Source organism: Talpa occidentalis, unplaced genomic scaffold, assembly GCF_014898055.3.
Source record: "Talpa occidentalis isolate TD23 unplaced genomic scaffold, MPIMG_talOcc4v2.1 talOcc4.1998, whole genome shotgun sequence".
NCBI lineage: Eukaryota > Metazoa > Chordata > Mammalia > Eulipotyphla > Talpidae > Talpa > Talpa occidentalis.
This window is the reverse complement of record NW_023602071.1, coordinates 992-14,929: the sequence shown is the minus strand read 5'-3', so window position 1 is coordinate 14,929 and position 13,938 is coordinate 992. Positions and strand designations below refer to the sequence as shown.

Sequence of the window (13,938 nt, the reverse complement as noted above, 5' to 3'; positions counted from 1 at the left end):
GCCTGTACTTCTGTGTCCTTAATTGCAGACTAAAATGGTCATGTTTCAAGATGGGAATAAGGTCACCTTTGATTTTTAGCTACAGCATCAAGCACAATGCTGGACCCTCAGCAGTGGTTCAGCACTGCTTGTCTGAGGGTGGGGCATGAATGAATGAATGACATTGTGAAAGAGACTTTTGCCCTGCCACAGAGAAGTATGCGTGTGCACGTGTGCGTGTTCATGCCAAGTTTTTGTCCCTTCATGCGTCTGTGGTTCTATTGTGATTTTGTCCAATTCCACCTTCAGGGATGGATGACATCAAAGGGGAGATTACCGACTGACCCAAAGAATGATTTATCCTAGGCCTCACCTAGCAATCAGATTAAGAATTTCCCATCCAAAACCACCATCAGAAAATTCCTCTCAAGCGATCTTGGAGTCATCTAGCCCAACTTCCTCCTTTGAAAGTGTCACAAGAATTTAGACAACTTTATCTATAGCTTTAGGATGCTTTGCCTACCTAGAAGTAGCTTTCCTAGAATCTAGGCTTTGCCTCCCTCTCATAGGCTTAATTGCTTTCTCAACTGGAGGCTTCCCCTGACAATAGTATGATGCAGGAGTGGGATGAACAGTTGCTATGAAACTTCCCAAGGAAAATCTTTGTGCTCTGGAACCATCTTCCTCTTGGAATTTAGGGTGTCTGGCAAGCTATATCCTCCTAGTGGCCAGTGGATGAGAACTGACTCCCTCCACACCATTCTGCAGTGCAGAGACCCCACGCAGTGTCAGGTCCCATCATTCCACCTGTTGGCCTGCGTTGCAGGTGTTCATCTTTGCCTCAGTTCTTCCTCACTTGCCTCAGCTATAACATCTTTGTCTGCTTCCCAAATTTCATTTCCTTCCACCAGTTGATTTGAAGATTTCAGGTAAAGATGCAGTGGGAAATGCATCTGAGTGTTGGTACCTGCAAGATGATAATACAATTTGCTTGACAGTTGAGTTGAAACAACTGAGTTCCAATGTCTTCTCCTGGAGATGAGAATCTACTGCTCTATTCTTTTTATTCTGTTTTTCATTCTGATGCTGTAAAGGTCATTGGCAAGTTTTTGAAAGAACTTAGTTCTTGACTACTAAGTTTGCTCTCAAAATGACAAAGCATTGTGCTGGAAATAGGCTTTTGGTCGATTATAAACCTTTGGCTGTAGTTTTTAGTAAATACTGTAATAACTTTTATAAATAAACTCTTTATTGAGATTTCTTTTTGGGCAAAAGAGGTTATGCTCTTCAGCAGCCTAGGGGACAGCAAAAAGTTACAGGGCTTTTCCCAGATATTTGCTGTCTTCCAGTTTAGGAAGACTGTGCTTAAAGAGACAAAAAAAGACTTGCCTGAGAGCAGGGATTGCTTGTGGGTGGTCTTAGGGGAGGAGCTATGCTCGTCATGGCTACTTGGTGCCTGAAACTGGCGCTCAGCTCTCCTGAAATCCCGTGGCAGCACCATAGTGGCAGTGGCCTGAGATGGGCGCCTAGAAGGCACAGTACCTATTGCTGACAGACGGGCTTGGCTCCCCGACAAACTTTACTGAAAACACGGGTTATTCCCCTCCTCCTCAGTACCCACTTGCCGCCTTCCTTCTCTTGTTTAGACTAATCTTTAAAAGTGATGTAACTTAAAACAGTCCAGTGTGAGTTAATCTTTGGGGCCAGCTAGTATCCTGGGAGTAGAGGTGACTAAGATCTTTTGCCTACAGATTAGGGTAATGACAAGATCAAACGCTGGGCTTTCCTGCAGGCAGGTATATAGGACGAGCATCAAAGGCAGACTAACGGAATAGGTCTTTTCCCTCCTCTTCAGGTGTTTTCTAGCACAATGGCTGAGCAGCTCCTTCCTCAGGCTTTGTATTTGAGCAATATGCGGAAAGCTGTGAAGATACGAGAAAGAACTCCAGAAGATTTTTTCAAACCTACAAATGGAATCATTCATCATTTTAAATCCATGCACCGATACACCCTGGAAATGTTCAGAATTGGCCAGTTTTGCCCACAGTTTAGGGAGATCATCCACAAAGCTCTCATCGACAGAAACATCCAGGCCTCCCTGGAAAATCAGAAGAATCTCAACTGGTGTCAGGAAGTCAGGAAGCTCGTGGCCCTGAAAACCAATGGTAAGACTGCTTCTGCCTCGCGGATCCTCCCCCTTGCTCCCTTCATGCCATTTTAATAGCATGAACCCAAACTCAATCCCTTGAAGCCATAGACACCTCAGTATAGGACAGCCTGGTATGGGAACTCATGGAATAAAAGCAAGTTTGTTTCGAGAATGATTTTAATGAGAGTCCTTTCTAGTTGTGTATAGTAGAGCAGAGTGTATTGACACTTGGGAGATGTGCTTGTGAACACCTTGCTCCCCTTGGGTGATTTATGTGTGTTCTTGCAATTGCTAAATCGTCTGTAAAATACCCTTCCCTAGTCAGTAATGGAACTATTAAAGGGTTTTAACAATAAATAAATTAAAGGCTTTATGTTCGAAAGAAAGCGTGGTGTGAACTAGTATTTCTGGATGATGGCTTCTTGAATTGGTAGCAATTTATGGATTAACCAGTGAATGGCTATTAAGGACGTTGTCTCCCGTCTAGGTTCAGTTACCTATGGTCTGATGCTATGAAGTAGGAAAATATTTGAGTTTTTTTAGCACAGAGTTTTTTAGACCACCTCTACTTCATTGTTTTTAGGGATTCCTACTTGCTGTCTGTGCCTGTCTGTTCAATAACCCTTTACCGCTAGTAGCTATTTCCTGTTCTAAGCTTGACTGTTTGTTTTTAATTGTTTCCTCTGAGCAAGAGTATGTACAGCATAGAAACACTCAAGCATACTATTTCATGCAGGTACAAAATTCTGCTCTATAGACGTTAGCTAATTATGAATACATAGCTGACCAAGGTCCATTAAAGGCTTCAAGGACTATCAGGTCAGTGACAGTCCTAAACCCTCCCAATCAAAATAATACAGCCAAGTGCAGAAAATCCTTGTGGACAATGAGATGATAAGAACATTAAGTTAATTAACCTAATTAGTACATTAACTCTGGTCATTTTTGACTGAGGTAACTTGGAATGGGGGGTGAATACGGGGACATGGTTTGTTTTGTTTTGTTTTGGTTCTACGGTGTCTTGTGCATCACCTCAATATCTTGCTTTTATTTTTGAAACACAAATTCTTAGAAGCACAGAAAGAAAACTGGGGATAGCTGTTTATATTGTTCTTGGCATTGAATCAAGTGATGCCTGGAAGTAGGTAATTATGTTAAGTTATCATCAAGGAGTTTATATTCCTGACAGTTTGTGGTTTTTAACTCTCTCCCATTTTGTTACCAAAAAAGAGAACTCAGTCTGGGAGAGTTAGAAGTATAATTTTGTATTTGCCTGGAAGAGTCTGCCACTTGTGGTAGCTCGAGGAAACCCTTATTATCATTAACAGAATTAGCTGGAATGTTATGTTTAACTTGCTCAATTCCTTAAGAAAAAAAAAAAGAAATATAAATGGTAAATACTTGCTCTGCAAGGATATGTCATTTAAATTGTCAAGGATTCATGATACAAACAACACTTGAAAGGCCAGTATATTGGTAACATTTTCTGGGAAATAGGGATTTTTAGGCTCAGAATTTTTTTTATTTCCCCACTTTCAAGAAAATTCCATAAAAATCTGGAAAAGGAAAACATGATATTTAGTGAAGGGGAAAAACATTTCCTCTTTGATTTTTATGAGCATTTTTTTCCCCTAAGCCTTCCCTGATAGGAGGGTTCTACGGTCAGTGGTCTGTTTGGGGAGGGGGTGATTCACAAGTTTGCATTTGAGGATATGAGACTGCTGTGAATGAGGAAGGGAGTAGGTGGCATAAAATTGAAACTTCGTTTGAAAAATTCCAGCGTCTATTGGCTGCAGCGATTTCACTTGTATAATGAGTAGCCCTATTCCAGCTCACCCTGGCCACACCCACTTGGAAAGTCCAGGGTGCACTTCGCAGTTTAAATGTCTACACACCAGAACAAAAAGTACAATACTGTTGCTCAATTGCTAGTCAAATAACTTAGCACTGGGGAATTCCAGATGTTACTTAGGGAATTTTGTACTTGTGCATCTCAATAAAGAACTGAAAGTAAGCACAAGAAGAAGAAAAAAAGCCTTATCTTTGCTCTAGATTTTGCAAAGGGGAAATTTCAACAGAATGTAATCATTGCCACATTTCTGCCAAGACACCAGGCTGGAGTGATCTTTTTTGTTCATTTGCTTGAATACTTAATTAGCCTGTTTTCTACATGTATAAATTGACAGGATACCAGCTTTGGATATATTTTGGAAGGAGGTTTTTTTTGTTTTGTATTTTTACAGTTTGATTATAATTACAATTGGATAACATTTCAAAAGGCTTTATTGTCCTGCTTACAGAGTAATACATGATTGCTGGATTCAGAATCCAGAATGCTAACCAGTACACCAAAAGTTTAACCTTTCTTGAGAAAAACAATTGTCTTCTCTACAAAGGAAATTAAGGGATTAACTTTTGTTATATTAAACATCCCTCCCAAATATTTATTGTTTAGAGGTTGGAAAAAATGCAGTCTCTTGAATTATGGCTTTTAACCTGTGGAAGTAACACATTAATGGAATAAAAATTAGTTCTTTCGTGCAAAATTCTTAAAATGCTCTAAACTCTGAATTGTTTTCAAACTTAGATGTCCAAGAACTCTAATTCTTAAAAAGGTCTTGTAATTGCTAACTAGCAGGTTGACATAAAGCATTTCTGGGGGGTGTTGGTGAGTGGGCGGGTGTAGGTAATCAGGTGATCTCAATCCCACTTTACAAACCAGGAGAGGAAACTCCCAGGCCCCAAAGGCTACAGTGGAATGGTCAAGTCATTTGCACTGAGTCATACCGGCCATCCCTGTCTAGTACACAAAGCCCCGCCGGCTTCCTGCTTGGTGCTTGTTGCCTTGCCTGCTGTCTTTAGAATCAGCAAGCAGTGGCACCAGCTTCTGGGCCAGAACATCGAGGAATGTTAGAAAGGGCTTAACGTCAGAGATCATAACCCGGTGTCCTCACTTTATTTATTTAATTTTTTTGGTTAAAGCATTTCTTTTTTTAATTAATTAATTTATTTATACAAGCACTAGGTATAGTCAGAAGCGCGGGAGGGTAAGAGAATTCACCAGAGTCAGAGCGGAGAGCAGAGCAGGCAGATTGATGAAGTACACTGCTGAGGGGAGCAGCGGGCGGCAGGAGAGGTCTGCGCGCCATGTGGGACCCTCCTCTGGTGGCCGGGGAGCAGCCGGGGATCGAACCGGCGCTGCAGAGGCTGCGGGCAGTTTCGCAATCCAGCGCTCAACTGCTGCGCCTCCGGGGAGGCGTGTGTCCTCACTTTACAAAGGAAAATTACTCAGAAAGGTTAAGCACTTTCCCCGAAGTTTACCGATATTAGTTACCAGAGCCAGGGTGGAGCCATGGTCCTGTTTATTCTCTGTGCCCTGTTGATCTTGTTCATTAAAAGTAAGAATGAAAAGAATGAATTTTTTTGCCCTTAAAGCTGTCATCACCTTGGGAAATGTTATTCCTTGGCCTTTGGACTAAGACATTAAACCGTTTGCATTTCTTGCATGCCTTATTGGGTCCCCTAGATTAGCATTAGGGCTAGTGTGCTCTATGAAAACCTTTGCTTGATCACATAGCTGTGATTTGCTTGAATTTGCTTCCCTTCTGTCCTCAGGAGATGGAAACTGCCTCATGCATGCTGCTTCTCAGTACATGTGGGGTGTTCAGGACACAGACCTCGTCCTGAGAAAGGCACTCTTCAGCACACTCAAGGAGACGGACACGCGCAATTTCAAATTCCGCTGGCAACTGGAGTCTCTCAAGTCTCAGGAATTTGTGGAAACGGGGCTTTGCTATGATACACGGGTATGTTTTGTCTCTCCATTAAGCATCTATTGACATCTTCACCCCAAGGAAAGAGTCCCAGAGGCTGGCCCTTGCTTTCATGGAACATGTATTAGCTCACATGAACTTGGCTAGCAAACCTCGTCAACAGAAAACACCAGAAACCTGTGGGTGAACCTGAGGCTTTTGTCCCTGCTGGGAAGCTTCAGGGCAGCAGGTCCTCAGCTTTGGATCGCTTTGTTTTTGCAAAAGAGCTGCTGGTGAGGGCCTTTCCTGTGGTGTTTGGCTATTTTTCGGTTCACTTGTTCATCATATGCTTTACTGGGTCAGCCACTCAGTCTCAGTCATGAGCCTTCCGGGAGATCTCAGTCACACGTTTGAAATTTTTGTGTACATTTGGATGAGGGGCATCGATATCATGCCTCATCAGGGATTTTTCTGAAAGCAGGTGCTGTCCCCACCCTCCCCCACTTTTGACTTTGCCTTGTAGTGGAAAAAAGTAAAGGAAGAAAATCAAAATGGGGAAAAAATGGTGATCATTTGAGTGATGATTTCGAGAAAGGGGGAAAATAAGCTGAGTTATAGAAATGAATAATTAGAGACCCAAGTCAGAATGATTGCTTAATGCAGAAGGCATTCAGTTTCCTTTAACCCTTCTCTTCTCCTTAGAACTGGGCTGAGGAATGGGAAAACCTTATCAAGATGGCATCCACAGATACCCCGTGGCCCGAAGTGGACTTCAGTATAATTCCCTAGAAGAAATACATATATTTGTCCTTTGCAACGTCCTCAGAAGGCCTATTATTGTAATTTCAGGTGAGATATTTGTCTTATTTAAGTGCCTTTCAAATTTAATGTTAAGCTTTTGAAAAACCCATGTTACTAAAATTACAGGTACTGTAGCTAAATGGAATTTGATAGAAGTCCTAATGATTTCTCTTGCCTTAAGCAGACAAAATGCTGAGAAGTTTGGAATCGGGTTCAAATATCGCTCCATTGAAGGTGGGCGGGATTTACTTGCCTCTCCACTGGCCTGCCCAGGAGTGCTACAGATACCCCATCGTCCTCGGCTATGACAGCCAACACTTTGTGCCTCTGGTGACTCTGAAGGACAGTGGTGCTGGTGAGAAAACTGAAAACCAATTCATATCTGTGCCCTCTGTTAGCTACTGGTCTACCTGGTTCCCACTAAGCATCACAGTCTGCTCTTTTGCTCTTTATTGAAATAGTATGATTTAAGTCATTATTTCATTTACATATATAGTATCCTGTCATTTACGTGGTTAGCAATGAGTGTGCAATAGCAGTAATCATAATACTCTCCTATCTTTTATATATGGCTTGGAAAGTATTTTCAGCCAATAATTGTGAGTGGAAGAAATGTGTGTGTGTGTGTGTATTCAGATAATATATACATATATTACATATATACCCTCAGTATTATATATGACAAAGGAAGACACATCAAGCCCTTAATACAGTGCCTGGCACAGAGCAGGTAAATGTTAGCTCATATTGTAATAGCTTAATATGCAGGATGCATGGTGCTCCTGAGTGCTTTAGATATGTTATTTCATCCTTGTGGGATGTAATTGTGGGCAGCCTTATTTTACACATGAGCAGTTGAAGTACAGAGAACTTGCCAGAGGGTCCCGCACTTTATATCAGCTCAGTCAGCATTCATACTCAGCTTGATCTGATTCTAAGATGTGGGAATATAATTACAAGATCTGCTGCCTCTGGCTGATGAATATTCTCTGGGCTTCCTGGAAATAGTGCATTTTATTTTTACAACTCAGTGCAGCTCTTTTCCCCATTTGAGCTTGAGTATGGCTAAATAAGATGCTTCCATTCTTTAATTGTATTCTTTCCGTGTTTTCAAAAGTTAACCATTATATATGGCCTCACATATTATTTTTTATTAGAAGAATATTTTGCTTACGTGTTTGTTACTTTTTTCCCTCAGAAATCCGAGCCGTTCCACTTGTTAACAAAGACCGAGGGCGATTTGAAGACTTTAAAGTTCACTTTTTAACAGATCCTGAGAATGAGATGAAGGAAAAGCTCTTAAAGGAGTACTTGACAGTGATAGAAATCCCCGTCCCAGGCTGGGAACATGGCACCACATTTGATCAATGCTGCAAAGTAAGCAGTTTATTTTTAGCTCTATCCTTTGTCACTCCTTTGTCGCTTTAACTGTTTTGATTTCAGCACATAAGCTATTGCCACACCAGAGCTCCACAGCAAAGTTAGTTGAAGCCAATTCCCTCTGATCTGAACCAATTTCAGAGGCTCATGCACAAGCTTGAGAAGCCTTTACTTTAGCCAAGCCTGACTCCGCCTGTGAATGGCAGCAAGTAATTCATCTATGATGAGTTCCCTGCACATCTGGGTGCTGAGAGTCAGCATGATAGCTTTACGAAAGCGTGTTTGCATCTAGGAGAGTTGTTTTTTGTTTGTTTGTTTTGTTTTGTTTTCAGTTGCCCTAGTGCTAGACCAACATATGTAAATTCTTGGACACAGAAGCTTTTTCTCCTGGTTTCTTGGTAAGGGCAGACATGTCAGACACAGATTGAATTAGAGAAGGTGTTTGTGTGGCAGTCACAGGGTTTTGCCACCTGGAAAGGGGAGGAGAGATCCAGAGCACAGTTCACACAGAGGTCTCAATTTTAGATGCTGGTTTCATGTTAAAGAGATGGCTGTTTCTTATAACTTGGAATGCACCAGAAAGGCACAAGAGAATCAGTTTCTCAAAGTGGAGGTTAACAAATTACAGAGAGTTCAAAGTAAATAGATAGCACCTCTGGGTGCATCTGCCTCTTAGTTACTGCACCTGGTAGTTAATGATCCTAGAGACCAGGCACAAGCTTAAAAATAAAAACAGCAAAATACAGAACACAACATTCCAACATAGTTTATACCACAAAGTACTCTTGTCCCCAATGAACACCCTGAGCAGTCTTTTACTAGAATTTGGATCTCTGAGAAGGTAGAAAGTGAAAATGTCTTTTCAAAAGACGGATCAAGTAATAAGATACAGAGACAGTGCCAGAGTAGCCTTTTCTTTAGAATTATCTATAATGTGGAGGAGGATCAAGGTGGATTCAGTGAGACTGGGATACTGAAAAGAACAAGTCTTCTTAGCAGATGAACTTACATTATTTTCATCTAAAACATGTAAGCAAATGTATTAGCCTATGTTATATGAGCTATAAACTCTTTATCATTTCAGTGAGTAGTTATAAAATTATTGCATGATCCACATTCTAAGAGTTTGCCTGATGTGGTAATGATGCAAAATCGTGTGTGTGTGTGTATAGTCTCACATTTTTCCTTTTGATCTTTAGGTTGGATGAAGCTAACTTACCAAAAGAAATAAACCTGGTAGATGACTACTTTGAACTTGTCCAGCACGAGTACAAGAAGTGGCAGGAAAACAACGAACCGGGGCGAAGAGAGACGCGTGCTCTGAATCCTTTGGAACCCTCCGTTCCCCAGCTTTCCCTCATGGACGTAAAATGTGAAACTCCCAACTGTCCTTTCTTCATGTCAGTGAACACCCAGCCTTTGTGCCACGAGTGCTCAGAGAGACGGAAAAAGAACCAAAACAAATCCACAAAGGTGAATGCCAAGCCTGGCCCGGAGGCGCTGCCTGGCTTGGCACTTGGGGCCGCTCGGGGTGAGGCCTACGAGCCCTTGGCCTGGAACCCTGAGGAGCCCACTGGGGGTCCTCATTCGGCCCCACCAACTGCACCCAGCCTTTTCCTGTTCAGTGAGACCACAGCCATGAAGTGCAGGAGCCCTGGCTGTCCCTTCACACTGAACGTGCAGCACAATGGATTCTGTGAGCGCTGCCACAATGCCCGGCAACTCAATTCCAGCCGCAACTCAGACAACACGAGGCAGTTGCATCCTGGTAAGTGCCAAGCCTGCCTCCAGGATGTCACAAGGACTTTTAATGGAATCTGCAGTACTTGCTTCAAAAGGACTAAGGCCGAGCCCTCCTCCAACCTCAGCTCCAGCATTCCCCCCTCCTGCCACCAGAGGTCCAAGTCGGACCCCTCACAGCTTATCCAGAGCCCCTCCCCACATTCTTGCCACAGAACTGGGAACGAGGCCTCCTCTGGCTGCCTCTCTCAGGCCGCACGGACTCCTGGGGACCGGAAAGGGACGAGCAAATGCAGAAAAGCCGGCTGCATGTATTTTGGGACTCCAGAAAACCAGGGCTTCTGCACACTGTGTTTCATCGAATACAGAGAAAATAAACGTGAGTGAAACCATTGGTTTCCTAACCCCTGTTTCAAGACTCCCATTTAAAGAGGGTTTTCTTCCTAAATTTCAATAAAAGAGCCCCCTCTAGACAGTCTGTAGAATGTGATTTGCACAGAGGGACAGTGACCGTGCCGGACACACATGGCAGTAAAGAGCACAAAATAGCATATCCTCACACCCAGGTAGACAGAGGTCATGGGAGTGTTTTCCTGGGAGGTCATTCAGTATCTGGCATTAATCAGGATGAGTTTGTACTAGGCTACCACAGCTCTCAAAACCTGGAGATCTGTTGCTGGAGAAAGGGATGTCTCCATGGTCAGTATAAGAAAACATTTGACGTTTTGGAAATCTCTAATTCACAAGAACAGACAGTTTAGGCCTGTTTTGTTACTGTGATGTTCCAGCGTGGTATTTTCCAGGGAGAGAGATTTGTGAAGCCAGAGTTGTTTCAGTAATTAGTCTTCCTGTTTTATATTTTGCTGGATTTATGGAAGAGTATCACATGAAGATGTGAAGACTGGCCTAATCCGTGGCTGGAACCTCGTTTCCTCCCTCTAATGCCACTGTCTGTATCTCCTGGGGCCCTTCTATGGTACTGACTTGCATCCACTCTCTTCTAGGCTTTGTCACTGCTTCTGGGACAGCCAGCCTGACAGCCCCCAGGTTCCCAAACATGGTGCCCTGCCTGGGGAGGGAGTGCGGCAGCCTGGGAAGCACTGTGTTTGAAGGATACTGTCAGAAGTGTTTCATTGAAGCCCAGAATCAGAGATTTCTTGAAGCAAAAAGGACTGAAGAGAAACTGGTAAGACATTTTAGGGTATTTCCCCTCTCCTGTGGGCAGCTCTTTGCTGGAGCGGTTTCTAACACTGATTAGCAGACTTTCCTCCCTGCCAAGTTCTGGGGAAGAACCTGGGGAAGTCACTGTAGTCTCCAGGGTTGGAAGTACAACAGCTGCTGTTGATTGTCATGGCCTGAGGATACTTGGGAATTCATTGCAAAAGACAAATGAAATCAGCCAGAGACTAAAGCCTTTTAAAACATCAGAGACTTCTTGGATTTGTGGTAGAAGCAGAGGCACCTAAGTGGCCAGACGATTTTCTTAAATAATCCTGTATCACGAGAAGGAGAATGCAGAGCATCTCAGGTGCCTCCACTTGATGGCACCTTAAAAACAGCAAACTTTGGTTCATAGATGCCTCTCTTACTATTAACAGAACAGTGGGGAAACCTATCTATTAGTAATGCACAGAGAGGCAAGCTGGGCCAATGTTTACAGGTCTGTTAGGATGGGTGATTCCGCTGGGCCTCCCCCAGACCTTGTCTGCTTTTACTGGGTTTGGGAGAAAGTCCTTGCAGACCTCATGCTCCTCATGCTCCTGAAACTCTCCTGCCCTTGGTCAGGCAAGTATTTTTCACCACCCAGCTCTTTGTGAACTTCATGCTGTCAGATGAGATGACATACTCTGCTCTGAGAATCGTGACTGATATGTCTCCCTTTTTCCACTCAGAGATACAGCCAACTTAGAGACCTGCCTCGGGCTGCACAGAACACCTCCAGGCCCAAATGCGCCCGGGCCTCCTGCAAGAACATCCTGGCCTGCCGCAACGAGGAACTCTGCATGGAGTGCCAGCGGGTGGGCCCAGGGGGCCACCGGGGTGAGCCTGTCCCCACCGAAGAGCCTCCCAAACAGCGCTGCCGGGCCCCTGCCTGCGATCACTTCGGCAACACCAGGTGTAACGGCTACTGCAACGAGTGCTTTCAGTTCAAGCAGATGTACGGCTAGCAGGTGGGCCAGCCCCGGCGAAGTGGGGCCTGGAGGCATTAGCCTATGTGGTGCTATACTCTAACACTTGGATGCCACCGTTGGGCTGGAGGGTGTCTTTGAGCCAGGGAGAAAAGGATGAGCTCTTCATCATGGCCCTGGACATGGTGACCAGGGGATAGTCCCAAGTGGCCTGAGAGCAGAGCTTGAGACTGGCAATGGATGGTGTCAGCCTACAGCCGGTGCTCCCCCTCTCCTACCAAGCAGAAGGCTGGGAACTTTATGGACGTAGCGTGCCTGCCACGACTGCCTCATCGTCTTTTGAGAAAAGGGAAAAGACACACCTGTCAGGTGGGCTGGGAACCCAGAGCCCTTGTACCTGCCATCCTTCGTGTTTCTCAGAGGTGATGCTCAATCCTCAGCCGGCTGCCACAAGTTGGAAGCTCAGGGAAAATGGACATCTTCGGAGTTTCAGAAGTTAGTGGTTTTTCCCAAACTGCCTGATTCCTTTCCCATGGACACGGCAGAAACAGAACCATCATGCACTGTGATTCTGAGGCTGCTGAGACTGCACAAGCTTAAAAAGCAAACAAGCTGCTCTTTAAAATATGCACCTTTTAAAATCAGAACATTTTAATGAGATCTGTGACTCTTGGTTAGACCTGCCTTCACTTCTAAAGAGGCTAGCTTGAACTAAGGTGTGCATAAATATCCCTTATGTATGAGGGAATTTTTTTATGATGTTAAAATGCTGCCCTAGAAGTAGGAAGATAATAATAACCTATTTTCTGGTTGTTGTTGGGCAACATACAGTTTGTATGAACTCAACCAGCTGCCTTGTTGTATTATATAAACTTTATTTATTTTATTGCAAACTTAAATATTTAAATGAAGATGTTTCTTCTGCTTTGTAGAAAACATTCTGGTATCTTCTTAGGCTGGCATATAGTTGCTTTGGGAGATGTTATGGAATCAGGTGAGTCCCTGCCATTGGGAGAATCCGCCTCTTGGATGGCCTTTGGTTGCCTTCCATAGGCAAGAAGGAATTTCATCACTAGTAGATTCATTAACATCTCATGCTTCTTCTTAATGAAACTTTGGCCAGAACCACTTGTGGCCATTAATAAGAAACTGCTTTCTGTGATATGTAATCTCCTCTGAGTATCCTACCTCCTTAGTGCTAAGACTGGGAAGGGGCAGGGATAAAATTAGAGAAAGTCACAGAAAAAGATGTGACTTTTGTCACTGTTTTACTTGCTGTGCTGATGTGGCGTCCTGGGGTGCTGGGCAGTGCCCAGTGTCCATGGCACGTAGCATTGGGATGTGCAAAATCCTGTCACCGTAAGTGAGAGGAAATTTATTTCTGTCTTTGGCCTGCATTTTCTCTTCTGTGCTTTGTGTGACTGTCATACTTTTTCTGGGGGAGGGGAGGGGTGGGGGAGGGGGCGGAAAAAAAGGAAGGAAGGGAAGGGAAACGTACTGTCCCCAGAGGTAAAGGCTGCCATTTTCTTTTTGTGGGCTGGACTCGGCCCTGAAGGTATTTGCCATCTCTAAGTCCATCACCTTTACCACATTAGCTGACATGTTTCCACTCACAGCGCCTTGAATCCTTTTCCCTATCATCCATCTTTATAATCTAGCTCTAAAAATTCAAATAAACTTCAGTGTTTTCATCTAGTTTCCTTAAAGTTGTTATTTTACTATTTTGTGTGTATCAATACTTTCATTCTTAATGTGAAAAAATGATTTTATTTATACTTTAGAAAGCATTTGAAATTTGCACATGTAGTTGTTCCTTACAGAATACTGTTTACCTACGGTTGAATTTCTTCAAGTTTTCCCAAAATGTAACTTTTCACAAAAAATAATATTAAATAAATTATTTAAGAACAAATTTTAATGTTTCCTATTTACAAATAGTGAATGGAAAAACCTAACTATTAAGACCACACTTCTCAAACAACCTTATTTTGTTGCTGACCTGGCAGTG

The 13,938-nt window shown here is 43.3% G+C and overlaps 1 protein-coding gene across 1 annotated transcript; it reads left to right on the top strand.

Annotated features, from left to right (window-relative positions):
- Positions 1–1,312: 1,312 nt before the first annotated feature.
- LOC119251021 (tumor necrosis factor alpha-induced protein 3-like) lies at positions 1,313–13,373 on the top strand. Its single transcript, XM_037518531.2, is given in 10 exon segments — positions 1,313–2,144; positions 5,744–5,934; positions 6,583–6,634; positions 6,637–6,729; positions 6,866–7,036; positions 7,880–8,036; positions 8,038–8,058; positions 9,261–10,180; positions 10,806–10,987; positions 11,694–13,373. Coding segments are annotated over 10 exon segments (2,358 nt in total). The 5' UTR covers positions 1,313–1,849; the 3' UTR covers positions 11,970–13,373.
- Positions 13,374–13,938: the final 565 nt, after the last annotated feature.